Below are 26,143 nucleotides of genomic sequence, written 5' to 3'. Positions count from 1 at the left end.
GCAGTTGCAAATCGTAGTCTGGCTTTTTTATGGTGGTTTTGGAGCAGTGGCTTCTTTTTTGCTGAGCGGCCTTTCAGGTTATGTCGATATAGGACTGGTCTTACTGTGGATATAGATACTTTTGTACCCGTTTCCTCCAGCATCTTCAAGGTCCTTTGCTGTTCTAGGATTGATTTGTACTTTTTGCACCAAAGTACGTTCATCTCTAGGAGACAGAACGCGTCTCCTTTCTGAGCGGTATGACGACTGCGTGGTCCCATGGTGTTTGTACAGACGAATGTGGTACCTTCAGGTGTTTGGAAATTGCTCCCAAGGATGAACCAGACTTGTGGAGGTCTATAATTATTTTCTGAGGTCTTGGCTGATTTCTTTTGATTTTCCCATGATATCAAGCAAAGAGGCACTGAGTTTGAAGGTAGGCCTTGAAATGCATCCACAGGTACACCTCCAATTGACTCAAATTATGTCAATTAGCCTATCGGAAGCTTTTAAAGCCTTGATATAATTTTCTTGGAATTTTCCAAGCTGTTTAAAGGCCCATTCAACTTAGTGCATGTAAACTTCTTACCCACTGGAATTGATACAGTGAATTATAAGTGAAACAATCTGTCTGTAAACAATTTTGGGAAAATTACTTGTGTCAGGTACAAAGTAGATGTCCTAACCGATTTGCCAAAACTGTAGTTTGTTAACAAGAAATTTGTGGAGTGGTTGAAAAATGAGTTTTAAATGACTCCAACCTAAGTGTGTAAACTTCCGACTTCAAATGTGTGTTTGTGTGACCATTTTGTGGTGCTGAAACGTAATGCTTCAACCGCAGCGCAATCAATAGGTGAACAGTGTCTTGTACTGAAAATATAAATAAGTTATAGTTAATATAGCAACAGATGGGGAAAAACCTATACCAGTCAAGTAATTAATTTCAACAATCTTCATTTTAATTTCACTTTACTAAACAAGGGGGCTTAATTGGAGTCTATTTCTTCCGAGCCTAGGTCTATATAAAATAGCCTACCTCAGCCAGTTAAGTTGTGAGGCTCAACAGCATCTTTCACAATAAATTTAAAAAACATTTTTTAGGCCTATTTACAATTGCAACTCAACAAAAATGTAGCATCCTACATAAAACAATCATTAAAAGAAAAAAGCGATGTGTTGATCGGGATAGCCTGCTAATTAACGACAGAACAAACAGAAATTACTGTCAGCTTGAGACCTAAATATCCCTGGATAACCATTCACAATAATGTTAGTATTTACTAAATATAGGCCACTAAGTGACTTACTCAATGGGAAAAGTTGTCGTGTGAGATGGGTGTGATTTTGATGCGCAGGCAGTCCTCGATTGACTTATGTGAAAGCCGGTTCCTGTCGTGAGTCTATATTGGGTTCATAGAGGAAAATGGGTACTTGCAGGTGTAAGTCGATCCAAACATTGTTAACACACACAATAAATGTTTCTTTATTGTGCTGTATTCCTCTGAGCATGCCACCCACAACGCACACAAGGATTCGGCACTCCTGAGTACATCCCGGATGTGCTGAAGTGCAAGTAGCTTTCCAGATGAAAAGTCCAAATGGAACAACTCAAGCTTCCTAGTGAAGGCCTCACGTTTTTTCACCATGTCCACGGCTGTTTTCCCTCTTCCATGTAACTGCAGATGTAACCCATTTTAAGTGACAGAATATGTCAGGCCAAAAAGCTGTTTGTGTAGCTTGCAGTTAATGCTTCAATGTTTCTGTGTCAGGCCTCTGTCTGGGGCAGGAAGGCCACTTTGAATCAAATCAAAGTTTATTTGTGCGCCGAATACAACAGGTGTAGTAGACCTTAAGGTGAAATGCTCATTTACAGGCTCTAACCAATGGTACGGTGAAATGCTTACTTACAGGCTCTAACCAATGGTACGGTGAAATGCTTACTTACAGGCTCTAACCAATGGTACGGTGAAATGCTTACTTACAGGCTCTAACCAATGGTACGGTGAAATGCTTACTTACAGGCTCTAACCAATGGTGCGGTGAAATGCTCACTTACAGGCTCTAACCAATGGTGCGGTGAAATGCTCACTTACAGGCTCTAACCAATGGTACGGTGAAATGCTTACTTACAGGCTCTAACCAATGGTGCGGTGAAATGCTTACTTACAGGCTCTAACCAATGGTGCGGTGAAATGCTTACTTACAGGCTCTAACCAATGGTACGGTGAAATGCTTACTTACAGGCTCTAACCAATGGTGCGGTGAAATGCTTACTTACAGGCTCTAACCAATGGTGCGGTGAAATGCTTACTTACAGGCTCTAACCAATGGTACGGTGAAATGCTTACTTACAGGCTCTAACCAATGGTACGGTGAAATGCTTACTTACAGGCTCTAACCAATGGTGCGGTGAAATGCTTACTTACAGGCTCTAACCAATGGTGCGGTGAAATGCTTACTTACAGGCTCTAACCAATGGTGCGGTGAAATGCTTACTTACAGGCTCTAACCAATGGTGCGGTGAAATGCTTACTTACAGGCTCTAACCAATGGTGCGGTGAAATGCTTACTTACAGGCTCTAACCAATGGTGCGGTGAAATGCTTACTTACAGGCTCTAACCAATGGTGCGGTGAAATGCTTACTTACAGGCTCTAACCAATGGTGCGGTGAAATGCTTACTTACAGGCTCTAACCAATGGTGCGGTGAAATGCTTACTTACAGGCTCTAACCAATGGTGCGGTGAAATGCTTACTTACAGGCTCTAACCAATGGTGCGGTGAAATGCTTACTTACAGGCTCTAACCAATGGTGCGGTGAAATGCTTACTTACAGGCTCTAACCAATGGTGCGGTGAAATGCTTACTTACAGGCTCTAACCAATGGTGCGGTGAAATGCTTACTTACAGGCTCTAACCAATGGTGCGGTGAAATGCTTACTTACAGGCTCTAACCAATGGTGCGAGGGAAAAAAAAGGTGTGTGTGTGTGTGTCGGTAAGTAAAGAAATAAAACAACAGTAAAAAGACATTTGAAAAAGAGTAGCAAGGCTATATACAGACACCTGTTAGTCAGGCTTATTGAGGTAGTATGTACATGTAGGTATCGTTAAAGTGACTATGCATATATGATGAACAGAGAGTAGCAGAAGTGTAAAAAGAGGGGTTGGCGGGTGGTGCGACACAATGCAGATAGTCCGGGTAACCATTCGGTTACCTGTTCAGGAGTCTTATGGCTTGGGGGTAAAAACTGTTGAGAAGCCTTTTTGTCCTAGACTTGGCACTCTGGTACCGCTTGCCATGCAGTAGTAGAGAACAGTCTATGGCTGGGGTCTTCGACAATTTTCAGGGTCTTCCTCTGACACCGCCTGGTGTAGAGGTCCTGGATGGCAGGCAGCTTTGCCCCAGTGTTGTACTGGGCCGTACGCACTACCTTCTGAAGTGACTTGCGGTCGGAGGCTGAGCAATTGCCGTACCAGGCAGTGATGCAACTGGTCAGGATGCTCTCGATGTTGCAGCTGTAGAACCTTTTGAGAATCTCAGGACACATGCCAAATTGTAAGTTCCATGCTTAGAGTCAAAAAGACTTTGTAAACAGCAACATTTTCATTGAAAATAAGACACACTGGCTTGGTATTGGGAAAAGATATCTCTCTGTACGTTGTTCCTTGGAACTGCGATTTTCACTATCCACCTTTTTACTTTTGATACTTTTTGAGAGCGTCATTTTCTCTCTCTATCAAGCAAATGATTCTGATGAAATGTTGACGTAAAAAAAAGGTGTAGGCTACGTAGACATGTTTTCCCCAACCAATCAACCCACAGAGAAATAGACTAAATCATATTTGAATATGAGCGTAATCAGATCGAAATTATGTTATTGTCACTGAATTTATTATGTAGCCTACTGTTCAATTTGTAGTTTCGGCCAGTTAATTGTGCTAATATTATATACTAATTTATGTTCTGGCCCGTCGACTATTAGCTCAATAAAAATTTGTCCCAGGACCAAACCTAGTTGACAACCCCTGCATTAAGCAATCATTGTTTTTCTCCAATAGGCCTGACATATCACCTCTTTCAAGAAACGTTTTGATAGTTATTTTGCCTAAAACCTTTTAGGCCTACCTATAGAACAATGTAAGAACATTTACTTCCCCATGATCTAGCCCTGTTTATTATTAAGATTTAAAATAATTTAAAAGACCATAATTAATGTTTTGTGGAGCTTTTTATTCTATTATATTATCACACCGATGTGTGTTGTGTGCACTTCCAGTAATACTGTGTATAAGCAGTATGACGTATGAAAATCTGGATACCACCTAACCCTGCCATAGTCTTCTGAAAAATAAAACTAGGCTTCGGTTTTCAGCAGGACATTTACTCGCATGCCAAAGACACACCAGAATGACTTTCCAAGAGGTGGTAAGTTTCCAAGGGGGGTTGTGTAGACTTTCACTAGCGACTGTATATTTAGCTCTAAATGACGTGCACATGTTTTATGCTTAATTTCTAGCCTAGGCAAGACTTCAGTCTTTCCTTTACAGACTTGTTCACAGTCCTCATTTCAGGACTAAAGTCTAGGCCAAGACTACACACTGTGGGATGACCAGCTTCTTCATAGGTGTCAGTCAGTTGTGCGTGGCAGCAATCATATCTGATGGTTTTCTGGAGTTTGAGTGTGATTGTGTTGAGTAACTTTGATTAAAGAACGCTGATGTGCCCACTGGATGGAATGTTCTGTTTTGACTCGACTGTTTCTGTGAGAAACAACCCAAAGCGGTGTCTGTCAGTTTACACCGTTAATTGAACATATGCTATGAGCAAGATCGAGAGATCAAGTTGTGTTATTGCTTGTTTTTTTATGAAATGGCGTGCTATATGAGAAGCCTAATCCTGCTATGAATAGTCCTCTCCGATAGAATCTTCTAGTCATACCTATAGAATCAGGATACAGTATGCCTTTTCTTTTAACCCCTGGAGAATATCTGTTGCTCTTTACATTTTTATGCTGCACCGTCTCTGTTCTAGTGGTTGCTGTGAAGAGGTAATGTAATTCAGCTCTGTGCACAGTTGTCTCGCTCCACCGGGCTTTTAAAACCATCGTTAGCACATGCCCCCAGCTGTTCGGAAAGAGAAAAAAGACACTGAAATGGAATTTGATTTGAGTTTTACATGTCACATCCCACAAATCCAAGGCATAATGTGTCTCCACAGGGTCTGATAGTATTGCACGTTATATCGAAACTTAAGTACATAAAATGAAACTTTTCGGCATTAGAATTTGTTACGCTCAGTACTACTGTCAAGTGTGTCTCACGTGACTGAGGGGATCAAGACTATCAATCAGTGCAGCCCCTTTATAGAGTGAAGAGCAGAGTGCCTGTGCCACCTATTCATTCATTGCTAGAGCTGTCTGGGCTGCATTGTTGGCGCCCCCACTCATGCTGCACATAAGTTAATCCACTTGAATAATGCAACACGGCATGTAGAAATGTTGAAACTGTTCATTACAGTTTGCAAAACAGTGTCCATACAGGCTAGAACACTTTACAAAATAAGTCCTAAAACAAGCTCAACTCAATGCATGCACTGTGAATAGACCTAGGCTACATGTTGATTTACCCAGTTTACCAATCAAATAAATTATTACCTTTTTATGAAATGTTTTGCAAAATATATTAAATTAAGTTGAAAGTTATATTTTGTTTTTAACCAAAGTCAAATTGATCATATAATTGATTAATTAATGCATATATGGCTGTCACTAAATAATAGACAGAGTCTGTTAAAAGTAATGGTATTGAGCTCAAAAGATTGCCAATGATTGAACAGGGCCTGGTTTCCCAAAAGCATCTTAAGGCTAATTTCGTTAGAACCATTGAGCCCGGACTCCCGAGATTAATCGTTAGAACCGGTCCCAGAGCAGTTGCTGAGTTTCTGTCTGGATCAAGTGCCATTCTGTGACTTTACCTAATATGCATTATTTCTTTGTTTGTGGTATCGTGATACTAAGCCAGGTACCGGTATTGAAGTTAAAATTCTGTTATCGTGACACTATTCTGTGCATAATAATAGTCAATGAAGATGTTTGGAATTTGCTGGTGTGACAAAATTGCTTTGGTGTTGGGTTACATTCTTTTTTACGGTAGACATCCGGGCCGGGGTGATTTGTAAACTGCACAGAAGAGCTAAATGAATGCGATTAAGAGATGGGTTCATATCCCAGATATGACCACCATCTCTTCACTCATCAGTGCTGCATTCAGATCTCAGGGCACGAGTGAGTGGGCATAGTGCCTCTTCCTTTGTCAAGGTGTAAACAATGTGGGAACTAGAGGTCAACCGTTTGATTTTTCAATACTGATTTATTGGAGGACCAAAAGGCGATACCGACTTAATCGGCCAATCTTTTTAAAAGTGTGTGTGTGTAATGATGCCAATTACAACAATCCTGAATGAACAAGGAACCCTTTCATTTTAACTTAATACATAATCTATTTAGTCTCAAATAAATAATGAAACATGTTCAATTTTGTTTAAATAATGCAAAAACAGTGTTGGAGAAGAAAGTGAAAGTGCAATATGTGCCATGTAAAAAAGCTAACGTTTAAGTTCCTTGCTCAGAACATGAGAACATATGAAAGCTGGGGGTTCCTTTTAACATGAGACTTCAATATTCCAAGGTAAGAGCTTTTAGGTTGTAGTTATAAATACATTTGATTTGATGATTATAGCTGATATCTCAAAGTGCTGTACAGAAACCCAGCCTAAAACCCCAAACAGCAAGCGATGCAGGTGTTGAAGCACGTTGGCTAGGAAAAACTCCCTAGAAAGGCCAAAACCTAGGAAGAAACCTAGAGAGGAGGCTATGAGGGGTGGCCAGTCCTCTTCTGGCTGTGCCGGGTGAAGATTATAACAGAACATGGCCAAAATGTTCATAAATGACCAGCATGGTCAAATAATAGGTGAACAGGTCAGGATTCCATAGCCGCAGGCAGAACAGTTGAAACTGGAGCAGCAGCACGGCCAGGTGGACTGGGGACAGCAAGGAGTCATCATGCCAGGTAGTCCTGAGGCATGGTCCTAGGGCTCAGGTCCTCCGAGAGAGGGAAAGAAAGAGAGAATTAGAGAGAGCATACCTAAATTCACACAGGACACTGGATAAGACAGGATAAGTACTCCAGATATAACAAACTGACCCTAGCCCCCCCGACACAACCTACTGCAGCATTAATACTGGAGGCTGAGACAGGAGGGGTCAGGAGACACTGTGGCCCCATCCGATGATACCCTCGGACAGGGCCAAACAGGAAGGATATAACCCCACCCACTTTGCCAAAGCACAGCCCCCACACCACTAGAGGGATATCTTCAGAGCTTCCTGAGACAAGGCCGAGTATAGCCCCTAAAGATCTCCGCCACGGCACAACCCAAGGGGGGGCGCCAACCCAGACAGGAAGATCACATCAGTGACTCAACCCACTCAAGTGACGCACCCCTCCTAGGGACGGCATGAAAGAGCACCAGTATGCCAGTGACTCAGCCCCTGTAATAGGGTTAGAGCCAGAGAATCCCAGTGGAAAGAGGGGAACCGGACAGGAAGAGACAGCAAGGGCGGTTCGTTGCTCCAGTGCCTTTCCGTTCACCTTCACACTCCTGGGCCAGACTACACTCAATCATATGACCCACTGAAGAGATGAGTCTTCAGTAAAGACTTAAAGGTTGAGACCGAGTTTGTGTCTCTCACATGGGTAGGCAGACCATTCCATAAAAATTGAGCTCTATAGGAGAAAGCCCTGCCTCTAGCTGTTTGCTTAGAAATTCTAGGGACAATTAGGAGGCCTGCGTCTTGTGACCGTAGCGTACGTGTAGGTATGTACGGCAGGACCAAATCAGAGAGATAGGTAGGAGCAAGCCCATGTAATGCTTTGTAGGTTAGCAGTAAAACCTTGAAATCAGCCCTTGCCTTGACAGGAAGCCAGTGTAGTGCAGTGCTAGCACTAGAGTAATATGATCAAATTTTTGGGTTCTAGTCAGAATTCTAGGAGCCATATTTAGCACCAACTGAAGTTTATTTAGTGCTTTATCCGGGTAGCCGGAAAGTAGAACATTGCAATAGTCTAATCTAGAAGTAACGAGAGCATGGATACATTTTTATGCATCATTTTTGGACAAAGTTTCTGATTTTTGCAATGTTAAGTAAATGGGGAAAAAAGCTGTCCTTGAAACAGTCTTGATATGTTCGTCAAAAGAGAGATCAGGGTCCAGAGTAAGGCCGAGGTCCTTCACAGTTTTATTTGAGACGACTGTACAACCATTAAGATTAATTGTCAGATTCAACAGAAGATCTCCTTTTCTTGGGACCTAGAACAAGCATCTCTGTTTTGTCCGAGTTTAAAAGTAGAAAGTTTACAGCCATCCACTTCCTTATGTCTGAAACACAGGCTTCTAGAGAGGGCAATTTTGGGGCTTCACCATGTTTCATTGAAATCTACAGCTGTGTGTCATCCGCATAGCAGTGAAAGTTAACATTATGTTTTCGAATGACATCCCCTAGAGGTAAAATATATATATATAGTGAAAACAATACTGGTCCTAAAACGGAACCTTGAGGAACACCGAAATTTACAGTTGATTTGTCAAGCCATTCAGAGACAAACTGATATCTTTCCGACAGATAAGATCTTAACCAGGCCAGATCCTGTCCGTGTAGACCAATTTGGGTTTCCAATCTCTCCAAAAGAATGTGGTGATCGACGGTATCAAAAGCAGCACTAAGGTCTAGGAGCACGAGGACAGATGCAGAGCCTCGGTCTGATGCCATTAAAAGGTCATTCACCACCTTCACAAGTGCAGTCTCAGTGCTATGATGGGGTCTAAAACCAGACTGAAGCATTTCGTTGAAGACAGACTGAAGACATTGTTTGTCTTCAGGAACAGCCTTTTCTAAAATTTGAGAGGAATGGAAGATTCGGTATAGGCCGATTTTTTTTGTTTTTTATATTTTCTTCATCAAGGTTTGGCTTTTTCAAGAGAGGCTTTATTACTGCCACTTTTAGTGAGTTTGGTACACATCCAGTGGATAGAGAGCCGTTTATTATGTTCAACATAGGAGGGCCAAGCAAAGGAAGCAGCTCTTTCAGTAGTTTATTTGGAATAGGGTCCAGTATGCAGCTTGGAGGTTTAGAGGCCATGATTATTTTCATAATTGTGTCGAGAGAGAGTACTAAAACACTTGAGTGTCTCTCTTGATCCTAGGTCCGGGCAGAGTTGTACAGACTCAGGACAACTGAGCTTTGAAGGAATACGCAGATTTAAAGAGGAGTCCGTAATTTGATTTCTAATAATCATGATCTTTTCCTCAAATAAGTTCATGAATTTATTACTGCTGAAGTGAAAGCCATCCTCACTTGCGGAATGCTGCTTTTTAGTTAGCTTTGCGACAGTATCAAAAATACATTTAGGATTGTTCTTATTTTCCTTAATTAAGTTGGAAAAATAGGATGATCGAGCAGCAGTAAGGGCTCTTCGATACTGCACGGTACTGTCTTTCCAAGCTAGTCGGAAGACTTCCAGTTTGGTGTGGCGCCATTTCCGTTCCAATTTTCTGGAAGCTTGCTTCAGAGCTCGGGTATTTTCTGTATACCAGGGAGCTAGTTTCTTATGAGAAATGTTTTTAGGGGTGCAACTGCATCTAGGGTATTGCGCAAGGTTAAGTTGAGTTTCCTTAGTTAGGTGGTTAACAGATTTTTGTCCTTGGGTAGGCATTCGGGAATCTTTGTCTGTGAATTTATAGCACGACTTTTGATGCTCATTGGTTGGGGTCTGAGCAGATTATTTGTTGCAATTGCAAACGTAATAAAATGGTGGTTCGATAGTCCAGGATCATGAGGAAAAACATTAAGATCCACAACATTTATTCCATGGGACAAAACTAGGTCCAGAGTATGACTGTGACAGTGAGTAGGTCCAGAGGCATGTTGGACAAAACCCAGTGAGTCGATGATGGCTCCGAAAGCCTTTTGGAGTGAGTCTATGGACTTTTCCATGTGAATATTAAAGTCACCAAAAATTAGAATATTATCTGCTATGACTACAAGGTCCGATTAGGAATTCAGGGAACTCAATGAGGAACGCTGTATATGGCCCAGGAGGCCTGTAAACAGTAGCTATAAAAGGTGATTGAGTAGGCTGCATAGATTTCATGACTAGAAGCTCAAGACAAAGTTATTATTATTATTTTTTTTGTAAATTGAAATTTGCTATCGTCAATGTTAGCAACACCTCCGCCTTTGCGGGATGCACGGCGGATATGGTCACTAGTGTATCCAGGAGGTGAGGCCTCATTTAACACAGTAGATTCATCAGGCTTAAGCCATGTTTCAGTCAGGCCAATCGCATCAATATTATGATCAGTGATTAGTTCATTGACTTTCACTGCCTTTGAAGTAAGGGGATTTAACATTAAGTAGCCCTATTTTGAGATGTGAGGTATCACAATCTCTTTCAATAATGACAGGAATGGAGGAGGTCTTTATCCTAGTGAGATTGCTTAGGCGAACACTGCCATGTTTAGTTTTGCCCAACCCAGGTCAAGGCACAGACACGGTCTCAATATAGTATTTATAGGACTATTTCTCTCTCTACCATTTGTATTTCATATACCTTTGACTATTACATGTTCTTATAGGCATTTTAGTATTGCCAGCCTAATCTCGGGAGTTGATGGGCTTGAAGTCATAAACAGCGCTGTGCTTCAAGCATTTGCTAAGAGCTGCTCGCAAACGCAGTAAAGTGCTGTTTGAATGAATGCTTATGAGCCTGCTGCTGCCTACCACCGCTCAGTCAGACTGCTCTATCAAATCGTAGACTTAATTATAATAAACACACAGATTTGAGCCTTTGGTCATTTAATATGGTCAAATCTGGAAAACTATAATTTCGAAAAAAATGTACTTTTCTTTCAGTGAAATACGGAACCAACCCTAAGTCTAAATATTGCTGTTACATTGCACAACCTATGTTATGTCATAATTATGTTAAATTCTGGCAAATTAATTACGGTCTTTTTTAGGAAGAAACACAGTTCGCAGCGAGCCTGGCGCCCCAAACTGTTGCATATACCCTGACTCTGCTTGCACTGAATGGAAGAGAAGTAACATCATTTCCCTAGTTAATATTGCCTGCTAACATGCATTTATTTTAACTAAATATGCATGTTTAAATTTTTTTATAATAATACTTCTGTGTATTGATTTTAAGAAAGGCATTTATGATTAGGTATATTTGTGCAATGAATGTGCTTTTTTTGCAAATGTGCTTTTGTTAAATCATCACCCGTTTGGCAAAGTTGACGTATGCTGTGATTCGATGATAAATTAACAGGCACCGCATTGATTATATGCAATGCAGGACAAGCTAGTTAACCTAGTAATATCAACCATGTGTAGTTTGTTTTTTATAAGGTAAGGTTAATGCTAGCTAGCAACTTACCCTGGCTCATTGCAGCTATAAGGTCCTTTTGACGCTGCACCCAGTGTAACAGGTGGTCAGTTTGCCACGCAGTTTCCTCATGGATTGCAATGTAATCGGCGTCCAAAAAGGTCTTTTACTGATTATGAAAACTTGAAATCGACCATGCCGATTTAATCGGTCGACCTCTAGTGGGAACCAATGGTTGGGGAGGCCAGTTGGATCATATTACCTCAGTTATGGAGAGTTTTTGAAATATAACAACGTCTGTGGCTCAGCCTAGTTGGATGTTTGCTCAGCAGGAAACGTTTTGTTAACTAATTTCAACAATTGCAGTTAAGCAGCTGACAGGCAGTGTGTGCCACCTTCTGCAACACACTGGCTTCTCATCTTCTCCCTCCCTTCATGAGCACTGAGTAATGGAAAGCTGGAACTAATAACTTGGTTTGGTGAGCCACCTTATTGTGTAATCACCTCATTGGGTAAGCTAGTCTTCGATCAGTTGTCATTTAAAGAGAGTAGATTGGGAAACGTTTAACAGCCTAAGCCATTTCTTATAGCCAGACAGCCTATTTGCACACATTACTGACTCCTCATTTCTCTTGTACTTTCACTTCTCTGCATCTCCTGTATCCTTGTAGGTGATGTGCTGCATGGTGCCATGTGAATGACAGAACCACAATGAAGTCGTCACACAAGCTGCTGTTCGTCCTGTGCCCCATGCTGGTCCTGGGCTTCATCTACTACTCCTCTGGGAAGCTACACCTACACGTATGGGGCCAGAAGCCACGTGAGTTACACTAGACAGCCTACGCCTCTCTCCACTCATCCATCCATCCATTTGTCTATCGTACTGTCTATGTTAGAGAGGAGACCGACCAGCAATCTATCTATATACTTTTCAGCCTGTTGATTTACTCCTGTCTTTCTGTGTTTGTCTCTGCTTGTCAGTCAAGATCTGTGTCACTGGCCTACAGACAATACCCCCATAATGTCAGTGGATTTATTTTTAATACAAAATGAAAAGCTAAAATGTCTTGAGTCAATAACTATTCAATGCCTTTGTTATGGCAAGCCTAAATAAGTTCAGGAGAAAAGCAAATGTTAACAAGTCACATTGGGGAAGGCTGAGGTTTCATAGTTGCTACCCATTGGTCAGAAACTGGTTGAATCAATGTTGTTTCCACGTCATTTCAACCAAAGTATTCAATGTGATGATGTTGAATCAATGTGATGATGTTGAATCAGTGTGATGATGTTGAATCAATGTGGAAAACTGATTGGATGTTTTAAAGTCTTCAACCTCAGGGGAATTTTGTCTCTTTCACCAAACTTTTAACCTAAATCCAATGACATGGTGACATTTCTTGTTGATTTCACATAGCATTCAACTCAACCAAATGTAAATCAAAACTAGACATTGAACTGATGTCTGTGCCCAGTGGGTAGTGTTACTACAAGGACTGTGATTGGCTATGTTACTATGGCATATCAGCACACAAACTGTAAGGAAGATTTTCAAACAAAGAATTAAGGAAATGAAACAGAATAATGTTTTTTTCCCTGTAACTGAAGATGAGTTCTTAGGTTCTTATCTTTGCTGGAAATCAAGATGACGAAGTCTTACACTTCCTGTTCAGAGACCACACTGTTGCTATGTTTCTCATGATGTTCAATGATCAGTACACAAGGTGCCTTCTGAAAGTATTCACACCCCTTGACTTTTTCCATATTTTGTTGTTACAACCTGATATAATTAAGATTTTGTCACTGACCTAAACACACTACCACATCATGTGAAAGTGGAATTATATTTTTTACACATTTATAAAAAAGGAAAATCTGAAATGTCTTGAGTCAAGTATTCAACTCCTTTGGTATGGCACACCTAAATAAGTTCAGGGGACAAAATGTGCTTAACAAGTTTCATGGACTCAATCTTTGTGCAATATTATATAACATAATGTCTGAATGGCTACCTCATTTTTGTACCCCACACATACAATGATCTGTAATGTCCCTCAGTCGAGCAGTGAATTTCAAACAGATTCAACCACAAAGACCAGGGAGGTTTTCCAATGCCTCACAAAAAAGAGCACCTATTGGGAGATGGTTAAAAACAGACATTGAATGCAAGGCTTAGTCTTACCTAGAAAGACTCATAGCTGTAATCACTGCCAGAGGGGATTCTAACATTCACACATACTTATGAACATGAGATATTGCTGTATTTCATTTTCAATAAATATGCATATTTTCACTTCATTTTTATGAGGTATTGTGTGTGTGTGTGTAGATGGGTGAGTTTATATTTTGAACTACATTTCTGAAGGGTCTGCGCACATACAGTGGGGCAAAAAAGTATTTAGTCAGCCACCAATTGTGCAAGTTCTCCCACTTAAAAAGATGAGAGGCCTGTAATTTTCATCATAGGTACACTTCAACTATGACAGACAAAATTAGAAAATAAATCCAGAAAATCACATTGTAGGATTTGTAATGAATTTATTTGCAAATTATGGTGGAAAATAAGTATTTGGTCACCTACAAACAAGCAAGATTTCTGGCTCTCACAGACCTGTAACTTCTTCTTTAAGAGGCTCCTCTGTCCCCCACTCATTACCTGTATTAATGGCACCTGTTTGAACTTGTTATCAGTATAAAAGACACCTGTCCACAACCTCAAACAGTCACACTCCAAACGCCACTATGGCCAACACCAAAGAGCTGTCAAAGGACACCAGAAACAAAATTGTAGACCTGCACCAGGCTGGGAAGACTGAATCTGCAATAGGTAAGCAGCTTGGTTTGAAGAAATCAACTGTGGGAGCAATTATTAGGAAATGGAAGACATACAAGACCACTGATAATCTCCCTCGATCTGGGGCTCCACGCAAGATCTCACCCCGTGGGGTCAAAATAATCACAAGAACGGTGAGCAAAAATCCCAGAACCACACGGGGGTCCTAGTGAATGACCTGCAGAGAGCTGGGACCAAAGTAACAAAGCCTACCATCAGTAACACACCACGCCGCCAGGGACTCAAATCCTGCAGTGCCAGACGTGTCCCCCTTGCTTAAGCCAGTACATGTCCAGGCCCGTCTGAAGTTTGCTAGAGAGCATTTGGATGATCCAGAAGAAGATTGGGAGAATGCCATATGGTCAGATGAAACCAAAATATAACTTTTTGGTAAAAACTCAACTCGTCGTGTTTTGAGGACAAAGAATGCTGAGTTCCATCCAAAGACCACCATACCTACTGTGAAGCATGGGGGTGGAGACATCATGCTTTGGGGCTGTTTTTCTGCAAAGGGGCCAGGACAACTGATCCTTGTAAAGGAAAGAATGAATGGGGCCATGTATCGTGAGATTTTGAGTGAAAACCTCCTTCCATCGGCAAGGGCATTGAAGATGAAACGTGGCTGGGTCTTTCAGCATGACAATGATCCCAAACACACCGCCCGGGCAAGTGGCTTCGTAAGAAGAATTTCAAGGTCCTGGAGTGGCCTAGCCAGTCTCCAGATCTCAACCCCATAGAAAATATTTGGAGGGAGTTGAAAGTCTGTGTTGCCCAGCAACAGCCCCAAAACATCACTGCTCTGGAGGAGTCCTGTATGGAGGAATGGGCCAAAATACCAGCAACAGTGTGTGAAAACCTTGTGAAGACTTACAGAAAACGTTTGACCTCTGTCATTGTCAACAAAGGGTATATAACAAAGTATTGAGAAACTTTTGTTATTGACCAAATACTTATTTTCCACCATAATTTGCAAATAAATTCATTAAAAATCCTACAATGTGATTTTCTGGGTTTGATTTTCTCATTTTGTCTGTCATAGTTGAATTGTACCTATGATAAATTACAGGCCTCTCATCTTTTTAAGTGGGAGAACTTGCACAATTGGTGGCTGACTAAATACTTTTTTTGCCCCACTGTATCTATAGATTCATGCTACACACACACACACATCACAACTGCTGCTAACAGACTTATTATACTGCTCAATTTGTACACTGCCCCCATCCCCTCAATACACGTGTACATCTTGGACTATAAATTGTTCCTTCCTTCCTGTTCCTAAAATATTTATTATATTCTACTGAGACATTTACTTTATGTTTCATATTATTTTATTTCTTATTGTGTCATTGTCGAAGGAACCTGCAAGTAAGGTTTCATGGACGATGTATACCATGCATATCACATGCATACGGCTAATAAAACTTGAATCTATATGTGTGTATTGCCATTCCCTAGGTAGCCGAAGCCAATTTCTCTCATCTATTTCCTGTAGTTGATGAGGACTAAAGTTCCAGCTGCAGGGTACCACTACAGGCTGAAGGCTGTGAGAGCCCTGTGGTCAGCTCTGTACCCGCCTGGCATGTTTTGGGTGTCTGTTGGTTATGAATCAGGGATGGTAATGAAGAGGGCTACGTAATGGTGGAAAACCTGACTCTCCCAGGGTGTGGGTGGTTGGGTGATGTTTCACTGTTGAGTGGTCACTGAAATGTATCTTTGTAACCAGCAGAGGGGGCTAAAATATTTCCCCTAAACATTCCCTGGAACTTTTAGAACTGTCTGCCAGTAGGAAACACTGTAGATGCACTTTTCACAGGAAGTGTTTGAATTGAAGTTGAAGTTTGTGCTTTAGACTGTGGTTGCCTCTGATGAGTAACTTGTAGCCTGAGACATTGAAGGAAGCTTGAGAAGCTAAGAGGGACATTTTGGAACACCAGAGGGCGTTGAAATCCCACAGTGAGACTGGCATCCGAGAGGGGAGGCCAAGCTTCTTCTGCAGTATAACTTGAAAGAAGTTCATTACTTTATCAGAAGCTCCAGTTAAGGTGTCTTACTCCATTACATTCCCAGTAAGCATTGTAATTTGCATTACTCATGCCCCTTCAAAATAACTCATTTGAGTATTTTTCATTTGGATCGAAGTTTGTCATTTTAATTATTCCAAAATTATTAATATGTCCTTTTGATTTATTCATAGATGATTCTGAAGTGACTGTTTCCAATCATATTTTTCAACACGAAGACCATAAACATTTAGTCCAGAAAAACCCTGGATTTGGGAGTTGTGGCTTTTTGCACACTGCTGCCAGATGTTAAGAGGTCTGTTTGTCCAAGAGGACAGGGAGCATGTTGACGTCCCTTTTGTGTACTCTCCCCGACTTTATCTGTTATATCACTACAGAGGATCGAACCGAATAATCCCTGTTCTATACTTTTGAGGTATTCTACTCTGGGAGTCTTTTTAAATCACCGTTCAGCACATTGTGTTGTGTATGAGTTATGGTGAAAAGATACCCTTTTTCTATCTACTCTTATGTAAATATTTATCCCTACAGTGAATATGCTGTTAACTTGCTGACCACCAGTGAATTGACTTCATGTTCTACAATGTAAAGCACTAAACTGGTGTGTCACTAATGATCAACAGAGCAGCTAGGCCACAGGGCTGAGTCATGTTGGAACCCTGATAGGCTATTTCTTAGCATGTGGACATGGTCGACCTGGCAACTTGAACTTCAAACAAGTAGATATTGATGTTTTTATTCCCACTGCAGCAACTCCAGATGATGTTTTGACACTTCTGAAGTTTCTGTGACAAGACCCCTTTGTGCATTGCCTTTACACTGTCAATATTTAGGGTCTCTGGTTTCCCACTCTAATTTCAGGACTAGAGTAGTGAGGTTGGCCCATATAGTCTGGTTGTAGTGTCAAGAGACTGAACCCCTTCTCACAAATCTAAATGACCACTGACTATGGGAACTCATTCATCAAGATGGATTTGAGTGAGTGCTTCAGTCAGTCTGTCAGTTTGATATCAGAGCCTCTCGGGGCCTATACAGTGCCTTGCAAAAGTATTCAGAACCCATGGATTTCTTCACATTTTGTCTTACAAAGTGGGATTAAAATTGAATTGTAATTAGTTACTTAAGTGGTGGGCTGAAGACTGAAAATGTGAAGTTGATGTATCCCCTTCAAGGGAGGAGCTGATGATCATAATGTTTGTGTATATGACAGTAAAACATTCTTACTATGACTATATACATTTGTTGGCACCTTCAATTCTTGCACTTTTTTTTCTCATAAAAAGGATCATTCTTGGCCGCCCAGGCAAATTTGCTGAACTTCTAAACTTTGGGCTCCCGAGTGGGGCAGCAGTCTAAGGCACTGCATCTCAGTGCTGGAGGCATCACTACAGACCCTGGTTCGATTCCAGGCTGTATCACAACCAGCCGTGATTAGGAGTCCCATAGGGCGGCACACAATTGGCCCAGCGTTGTTGGGGTTTGGCTGGGGTAGGCTGTCATTGGAAATAAGAATTTGTTCTTAACTGACTTGCCTATTTTTAAATAAAGGTGTAAAAAAATAAAAATAAAATTGGAACCAATCAGCAGCGTGCAATACGAATTGTCTTGATCATATGAATAGGTAACTCTGTAGACTATTTTTTTGAAAGCTAGCCAATGCTAGATTAGATTTACAATCCTTATCCTTTTAGATTTGTGGTCTTAAATTTTTACTTGGAATAAACTGATAGCTAAACACTCCTTGACCTGGAATGACATCATCTCCTGCTATATAGCAACAGATCTACGTGTTGTAATTTACATTGCTAGCTACATTACTACGGTTATTTTTGTGTTCTAAGTTGGTAGTCATTTTACAGCTTGCATTGATGGTATCATGTTTCTATAACTAAATAGACTACACATTTAAAAAAAAGTCTTACCTGGTAGCAGTTTGTCGGACTGAGTTCTCTCTTTCGAGCTGTAATCACCAGCTGTCTACTACCTTAGATACGAATAATGTGATTGGCAGACATGATCAGCAGGGAGTGCCATGGATAGTACACAAGTTTAGCTTGGTTTACAGTTCAGTACTCTGCGGCATTCGCCTGTCCCAGCTAGCAAACATAAGTATTGCAATTTTATTTAAAAAAAATGTAAAATTGTTGCAAGAATTGTCATTGCCAACAAACAGAAATGTGTTCAGAATAAATAAATCTACACCTGCTCCTCCATCGACAGAGATAGATCATCTTGATAACTAAAGCAGATGGCTTGCTACGGCCCACCACCTAACTGTAAGTAGTCCTCCACCACAGACAAAATAATGTAGTGACAGGAAACAGATTGAGGGTGTGATATGAAGTGAGAGAACATTTTCACACTAATTTTTGTATGATGTTGGTGTAGTTAGCATTGAAGAGGAGCTGTTGCTAGAGAGAAATGTAGAGGACCGCTCGACGTGTTCTTCTCCCAGCCCTCAGCGCTGCTGCTTGCTACCTTGCTGCCTGCTACCTTGCTGCCTGCTACCTTGCTGCCTACCCTCAGCACTGTCATGCAGGTGTGACCGAAAGTGGACACCCACTGTTTCTGTCTGCTGGTACATCACCTGAGGGTATCAACTATGAAAGGCCACACCTGTGCAGGGTTCTCTGGATCAATAAGGGGTTTAGGTGGTGGACAGGCTTGGGATTTTAGGGGGAAGGCCATTTGCCCTTCAATAGGTGTCCAACCTGCCAGGGCACCAAGGCCATCTGCTAGGTCACCAAGGCCTTTAACCAAAATAGTCAATTAAATTGATTTGAAAACTGAAAAAAAATGTTGCCGGAGAGGAAGAAAACCGCTCAGGGATTTCACCATGAAGCCAATGGTGACATTTTAAAATGGTTACAGAGTTTAATTGCTGTGATAGACCGCTGCACCACTTGGGTACTAAGGCACTTCATCTGTAGTGACGCCTCTAGCACTGAGACACGGCCTGGATTCAAACCAGGGTATCACAATAAGCCATGATTGGGAGTCCCATAGGGCTGCTCACAATTGGTCCGGGTTTGGCCAGGGTAGGAAATCATTGTAAATAAGAATTTGTTCTTAACTGACTTGCCTAGTTAAAGGTTAAATAAAAAAATTATATTGAGGATTGATCAACATTGTAGTTACTCCACAATACTAAACTAGTTGACGGAGTGAAAAGAAGGAAGTCTGTATAGAATACAAATATTCTGAAACATGCATCTTGTTGACAATAAGGAACTATAGTAAAACTGCAAAAAATGTGCCAAAGAAATTAACTATGTCATGAAAACAAAGTGTTTGGGGCAAATCCAACACATCAAATCACTGAGTAGCACTTTTCATATTTTCAAGCGTCGTGGTAGTTGCATCATGTTATGGGTATGCTTGTCATCGGCAAGGCCTAGAGAGTTTCTTTAGGATACAAAGAAACTAAATAGAGCTAAGCACTGGCAAAATCCGAGAGAACTTAGTCGCCTGCTTTCCAACAGGCGCTGTAGTCCCGTGTGGCTCAGTTGATAGAGCAAGGCACTTGCAAAGCCAGTGTTGTTCGATTCCCACGGGGGACCAGTACAAAAAAGTATCACAATGTATGCACTCACTACTGTAAGATGCTCTTAATAAGAGTGTCTGGCTCTTTTTCTCCATTTCTCCATTTTAGTCATTTAGCATTCACCTTTCAGAAGGACAATAACCTAAAACGCAAGGCCAAATATACATTAAAGTTGCTTACCAAGATGATCAAATGTTCCTGAGTGGCCTAGTAAATCGGCTTAAAAATCTATGGCAAGACTTGAAAATGACTGTCTAACAATGATCAACAACCAACTTGACAGATCTTTGTTGTAAAGGTTTTAAACACTGTTTCCCATGCTCGTTCAATGAACCCTAAACAATTAATAAACATGCACCTGTGGAACGGTTGTTAATACACTGACAGCTTACAGACGGTAGGCAATTAAGGTCACAGTAATGAAAACTTAGGACACTAAAGAGGCCTTTCTACTGACTCTCTGAAAAACACCAAAAGAAAGATGCCCAGGGTCCTTGCTCGTCTGCGTGAACGTGTCTTAGACATGCTGCAAGGAGGCATGATGACTGCAGATGTGGCCAGGGCATTAAATTGCAATGTCCGTACTGTGAGACGCCTAAGACAGCACTACAAGGAGACAGGACGGACAGCTGATCATCCTCGCAGTGGCAGACCATGTGTAACAACACCTGCACAGGAACGGTACATCCGAACATCACACCTGCGGGACAGGTACAGGATGGCAACAACTGGCCGAGTTACACCAGGAACACACAATCCCTCCATCAGTGTTCAGACTGTCCGCAATAGTCTGAGAGAGGCTGGACTGAGTTGTAGGCCTGTTGTAAGGCAGGTCCTCACCAGACATCACCGGCAACGACGTCTCCTATCGGCACAAACCCACCGTCGCTGGACCAGACAGGCCTGGCAAAAAGTGCTCTTCACTGACGAGTCGCGGTTTTGTCTCACCAGGGGTGATGGTCAGATTCACGTTTATCGTCGAAGGAATGAGCCTGTACTCTGGAGCGGGTTCGAGGTGGAGGGTCCTTCATGATCTGGGGCTGTGTGTCACAGCATCATCGGACTGAGCTTGTTGTCATTGCAGGCAATCTCAACGCTGTGCGTTACAGGGAAGACCTCCTCCCTCATGTGGTACCCTTCCTGCAGGCTCATCCTGACATGACCCTCCAGCTTGAAAATGCCACCAGCCATACTGCTCGTTCTGTGCGTGATTTCCTGCAAGACAGGAATGTCAGTGTTCTGCCATGGCCAGCGACGAGCCCGGATCTCAATCCCATTGAGCACGTCTGGGACCTATTGGATCGGAGGGTGAGGGCTAGGGCCATTCCCCCCCAGAAATGTCTGGGAACTTGCAGGTGCTTGGTGGAAGAGTGCGGCAACGTCTCACAGCAAGAACAGGCAAATCTGGTGCAGTTCATGAGGAGGAGATGCACTGCAATACTTAATGCAGCTGGTGGCCACACCAGATACTGACTTTTTACTTTTGACCCCCCCTCTTTGTTCAGGGACACATTATTCCATATCTGTTAGACATAAACTGAACAAGTTCCATAGACATGTGGCTCAGTTGTTGATTCTTATGTTCATAGAAATATTTACACATGTTAAGTTTGCTGAAAAGAAACGCAGTTGACAGTGAGAGGACTTTTCTTTTTTGAGTTTATATATAGATGTGTGTTTTCACTTTGTCATTATGGGTTATTGTGTACACATGGGTGAGATTATTTTTTTAAAATCCATTTTGAATTAAGATTGTAACACAACAATGTGGAATAAGTCAAGGGGTATGCATACTTCCTGAAAGCACTGTATATAGTCTAAACGGCAGTCATGTTTGACAGATATGAATGATCCTACATTATTTATATATATATATAATTTATTTTATTTATGTCTAAAGGCTTGAGTCTGTCATACTCGAGGCACTGTTCGCTCAATAGGACAGAAAGTCCAGTGCCTGTTGCACACCACAACACCACACACCACAATCTGAGCGGAGGCAGTCAACATTTTAAAACTTTTGAACCATAAACGTAATTTCTTTAACCTGGACTTTTTTTTTTGAGGGTAATTTTATGAGGCATGTCTTACCGTGTTCCGACCATAGGAATGTTAAGGGGATTATTTCATAACCTCTTCCTCTTATGCCATTGAAACCAGTATTTATCTCATGTTCTCAACTTTCTTTCCAACGACACAATCCCTGTCATTAACATCCCATGCTAGTTGTATAATTTACATCTTCCCTGTTTAAACACTTCCCAATGATATTTGAGTCTGTCATATTAACAACCATTTGCTAGTTGTTTAAACACTGTCATATGAAACTGCTCGCATTTGTGCTTTGGAGAATGGTATTTTCCCTTTATATTTTGAAACATTTGCGCTTCTAGACTACTGCCATGTGATCATTGTTGCTCTTATTATGTTAAGAAATTAGTTAATTTATTCACATTTTAAGCTTAAAGTTCTGATCTGTTGCTTCAGCCTCATTTGCTTTTAAGTTATTTTTGAAAGTGGTTGTATTAACTTGATCTGTTGTCCCAGAGACAGTTTTTATTTTTTTTTATTTCTCACACAGAACGACAAGCTGACTAATAGAATGGGTAAACTTTTGTACTATGGGGATAGTAGATTGACAGGCTAGTTATTTTGCTGTTCAATACTGATCTTGTTGACTGACGAAAAGTAAACGTGGACAGTTCTTCAATATGCGCCTCGGAACTTGATAAGGACGCGCACAGTCGCGTCCCTGTCTGTCTCCACTAGTAGCCCCCGTCAGACCTGTGATGACTGACATTTTTGCGTTTTTAAGCCAATATTCTGCAATTCTTCACATTTTTCAATAGAAGTGAGAATTTTGCAGTTACGCTAATTTCCTGCAATTCTATGCATTTTGCCATGGCTAATGCTGTGTTATGCTCAAACATAGTAACAAAATCAATACTGCTGAATTGTTTTTGGAATTTTCAATTCTTCCTGACTGTTTAGCTTTTATTTTGTAGATGTATTTATTTTTCTTCTCAAAGATGTTATTATTTAAAACTATTTTATACAATAATAATATACACTATATACACAAGTATGTAGACACCCCTTCAAATGAGTGGATTCGGCTATAAAATCGAGCACACAGCCGTGCATTCTCCACAGAGCTCCGTGAATTTCAACGTGGCACCGTCATAGGATGCCACCTTTCCAACAAGTCTGTTTGTTAAATGTCTGCCATGCTAGAGCTGCCACGGTCAACTGTAAGTGCTGTTATTGTGAAGTGGAAATGTCTAGGAACAAGAACTGCTTAGCCGTGAAGTGGTAAGCAACACAAGCTCACAGAATGGGACCGCCGAGTGCTGAAGTGTGTACCGCTTAAAACTAGTTTTGTCCTCAGTTGCAACACTCCCTACCGAATTCCAAACTGCTTTTGGACGCAACGTTAGCACATGAACTGTTCGTTGGGCGCTTCATGAAATGGGTTTCCATGGCCTCGCAGCCTCGCACAAGCTTAAGATTACAATTCGCAATGCCAAGCGTCGGCTGGAGTGGTGGAAAGCTCGCCTCCATTGGACTCTGGGGGCAGTGGAAACGTGTTCTCTGTAGTAATGAATCACACTTCACCATCAGGCAGTCCAACAGACAAATTGGGGTTTGGCAGATGCCAAGAGAACGCTACCTGACCGAATGCATAGTGCCAACTGTAAAGTTTGGTGGAGGGGAAATGATGGCCTTGGGCTGTTTTTTATGGTTCGGGCTAGGCCCCTTAGTCCCAGTGAAGGGAAATCTTACCGCTACAGCATACAATGACATTCTAGACTATTCTGTGTTTCCAACTCTGAATTTCCAATTCTGTGTTTCCAACTGTTTGGGGAAGTTCCTGTTTCAGCATGACAATGCCCCCGTTCACAAAGCAAGGTCCATACAGAAATGGTTTGTTGATCGGTGTGGAAGAACATGACTGTCCGCACAGAGCCCTGACCTCAACCCCATCGAACACCTTTGGGATGAATTGGAATGCTGACTGCGAGCCAGGCCTAATTGCCCAACGTCAGTGTCCGACCTCACTTATGCACTTGTGGCTGGAAGTAAGTCCCCTCAGTAATGTTCCAACATCTAGTGGAAAGAGTGGAGGCTGTTATAGCAGCAAAGGGGGGACCAACTCCATATTAATGCCCATGATTTTGGAATGAATGTTCGACAAGCAGGTGTCCATATACTTTTGGTTATGTAGTGGATAGATATATTTTTTCACACAGTTTGGACTTATGTGGCCCGACAGGATTTCAAACTGCTATGTTTGGTGCATCACTCTCTTGTGGTAGACTGTCTACTGTGATGATGCCTTACCCATGACTTAGGTTTTAATTTGGGCAAGGCAGCAAGCACGCTAGGCTATACAATTAGATAACACATGAAATACTCAATTAGTAAGTTAACACCGACTTGTTGCACCACTGAGGGATAGTTTTTAAGTTTGTTAAAATGGCAGTTTTAGTGCAGTCTCCACTTAAATAAAAGGATAGTACCAAACAACCCAGTGTTTGCCGGCCTAGAATCCCTTTGCCCCCTGCTCTGCTTTCATGTTCACACAGACTGCAGTATGTCTTCCTTCTCATTGTTCAGCAGAGGCCTGTTGGTTGGGTTTAATCATCAGCAGTTAGATAAAAGAACACGACAGCTGTCCTCTGCTTATTTTGATTGAGGAACATTTTGTTGCTTTTGAAGACCTGGGATGGTTCTGTTTGAACTTGAGCTTTCGTTATGCAAGAGTTCACTCTTCTTTTTTTTAAATCTCTTTGAAATACAAATTAAAAAGACAAATATGTAAAGGAAATGTGGATCTGTTGCCAACTGGTAAAGATAACAAACAACATTCGTGAACGGAGCAGGGGGATTCACAGGTCAGGGTGGGTCTGCAGTGCCTTACCCGCCCGATGGGCAACAGTTGCATTTATGAGTCCAGCATTCTGTAATGGGCCAGTTCAACCTGCCTAAAAGTCTAATAGATTGTAGGAGTAGCCGCCTCTGTCTTGAAAATACTTTGTTTGGCAAAGAAACAATACGGTCAATAAGATGCGTCTCTGTTAATGAGTTTTCTATCTGACTGTCTGTTTGTCCTTGTCTGCTCTACCTGACTCCCAGGCCTATTCTTCCTGTCCAGCCCTCTCGGTCTCAGTTGCTGAGCGGACATTCTGTCTCATCTGACGTCCTCTCTAACCCTTCTGTTTGCAGAGATTGATTCGGAGTCCACTCTCATAGTCCCAACTAAAGGTCAAAGCACCACAGGTAGACTGAGGCGCTAGCCCCCTTTACATTGAGTGGTGGTGGGAAAGTGGTGCAACCTGGCTGCTTAGGGGCTCACTTTGGAATAACAACTTTCCACAACTTTCCACTAACAACAAAAGCCTTGCATTTGATCCTCTCCTCTTGTTTTCTGACCAGAATTTACTCATTCACTCATGTACTGTGGTCTTTGCTGGTACCTTTCAGAAACCACAACCACAAATACAAAAATAATCGTAAATGTGCATTTCGTAGATGATTACCAGCACAGTGGGTAGGCATCTTGATTTGGGGGATCAGACTCTTGGTTTTTAATGGAACCTTGGGCTACTAACGTCACTAACCTCTTCCTCATTGGCCTCTGTGGTATTAGGGATTTGTGTCTTGTGCACATTTCCTGCCTTAACCTATCGGGCTGCGGACACTGGTTGCTGTGGTTAACCCCACCGGACCGGGCCTAACTGACCCTTTTTGTGTTTCAGAGTTGGAAGCGGACGTTGCTCTCACCGTGGGACAAATAGTAGGCTCAGGTACAAACCTTCCCCCTCGCTCTTTAATAATACAGCTCCATGTTCCTCCTGGAACACATCACACCCCACCGGCCAGGTTGGGGGGGTTCCTCATCTAGAAGATGTTCATGCTTAATCCTACACTATTTTGTTTCTTGCAGAGAGAGCTTCTCTGCGGTCGACATCATCCCAATTACAAGTTATGTTTTCAAAGGTTAAAGGTGTAATTTATGATGAAACTATCAGTAAATCGGATCTTTGACAGATGGCAAGTGCTACAGGGTGCAACTGTTTTTGAAATGCGTCCCATTGGCATGGTGAGAGAAATGAGTGTGACTGGCAAATGTGACTCTGTTTCTCGTCAACCTTTTGAACCAAGTCAACAACCACACACCCCCCAGTCACAGACACCGGACGGCACTGGTGTCCGTGGGGTTTCAGTTGGTTTGATAATCCCAATGTGAATGGAGCAAATAAAGCACAGCTGAATCATTCATGTCACTCCATTGAATGATGCAACAGCTCCCTCTGTTG

The 26,143-nt window shown here is 41.8% G+C and overlaps 1 protein-coding gene across 3 annotated transcripts in view; it reads left to right on the top strand.

The window, feature by feature from the left end:
- LOC139375919 (CMP-N-acetylneuraminate-beta-1,4-galactoside alpha-2,3-sialyltransferase-like) overlaps window positions 1–26,143 on the top strand; it is a 77,749-nt gene that overhangs the window by 6,770 nt on the left and 44,836 nt on the right. Inside the window, exons 2-5 of one of the 3 annotated variants that reach the window (XM_071117883.1) lie at window positions 11,792–11,904; window positions 12,097–12,245; window positions 25,050–25,103; window positions 25,583–25,630. In XM_071117883.1, coding sequence (XP_070973984.1) covers window positions 12,137–12,245; window positions 25,050–25,103; window positions 25,583–25,630 — 211 coding nt within the window. In that variant the 5' untranslated portion in view covers window positions 11,792–11,904; window positions 12,097–12,136. The remainder of the gene's footprint in view (window positions 1–11,791; window positions 11,905–12,096; window positions 12,246–25,049; window positions 25,104–25,582; window positions 25,631–26,143) is intronic. The other 2 variants (XM_071117882.1, XM_071117884.1) reach the window with 2 other exon arrangements.

The sequence above is a fragment of the Oncorhynchus clarkii genome, chromosome 20 (assembly GCF_045791955.1).
Source record: "Oncorhynchus clarkii lewisi isolate Uvic-CL-2024 chromosome 20, UVic_Ocla_1.0, whole genome shotgun sequence".
Lineage (NCBI taxonomy): Eukaryota > Metazoa > Chordata > Actinopteri > Salmoniformes > Salmonidae > Oncorhynchus > Oncorhynchus clarkii.
Note: the sequence above shows the minus strand (reverse complement) of the source record. Positions and strands in the feature narration are given on the sequence as shown.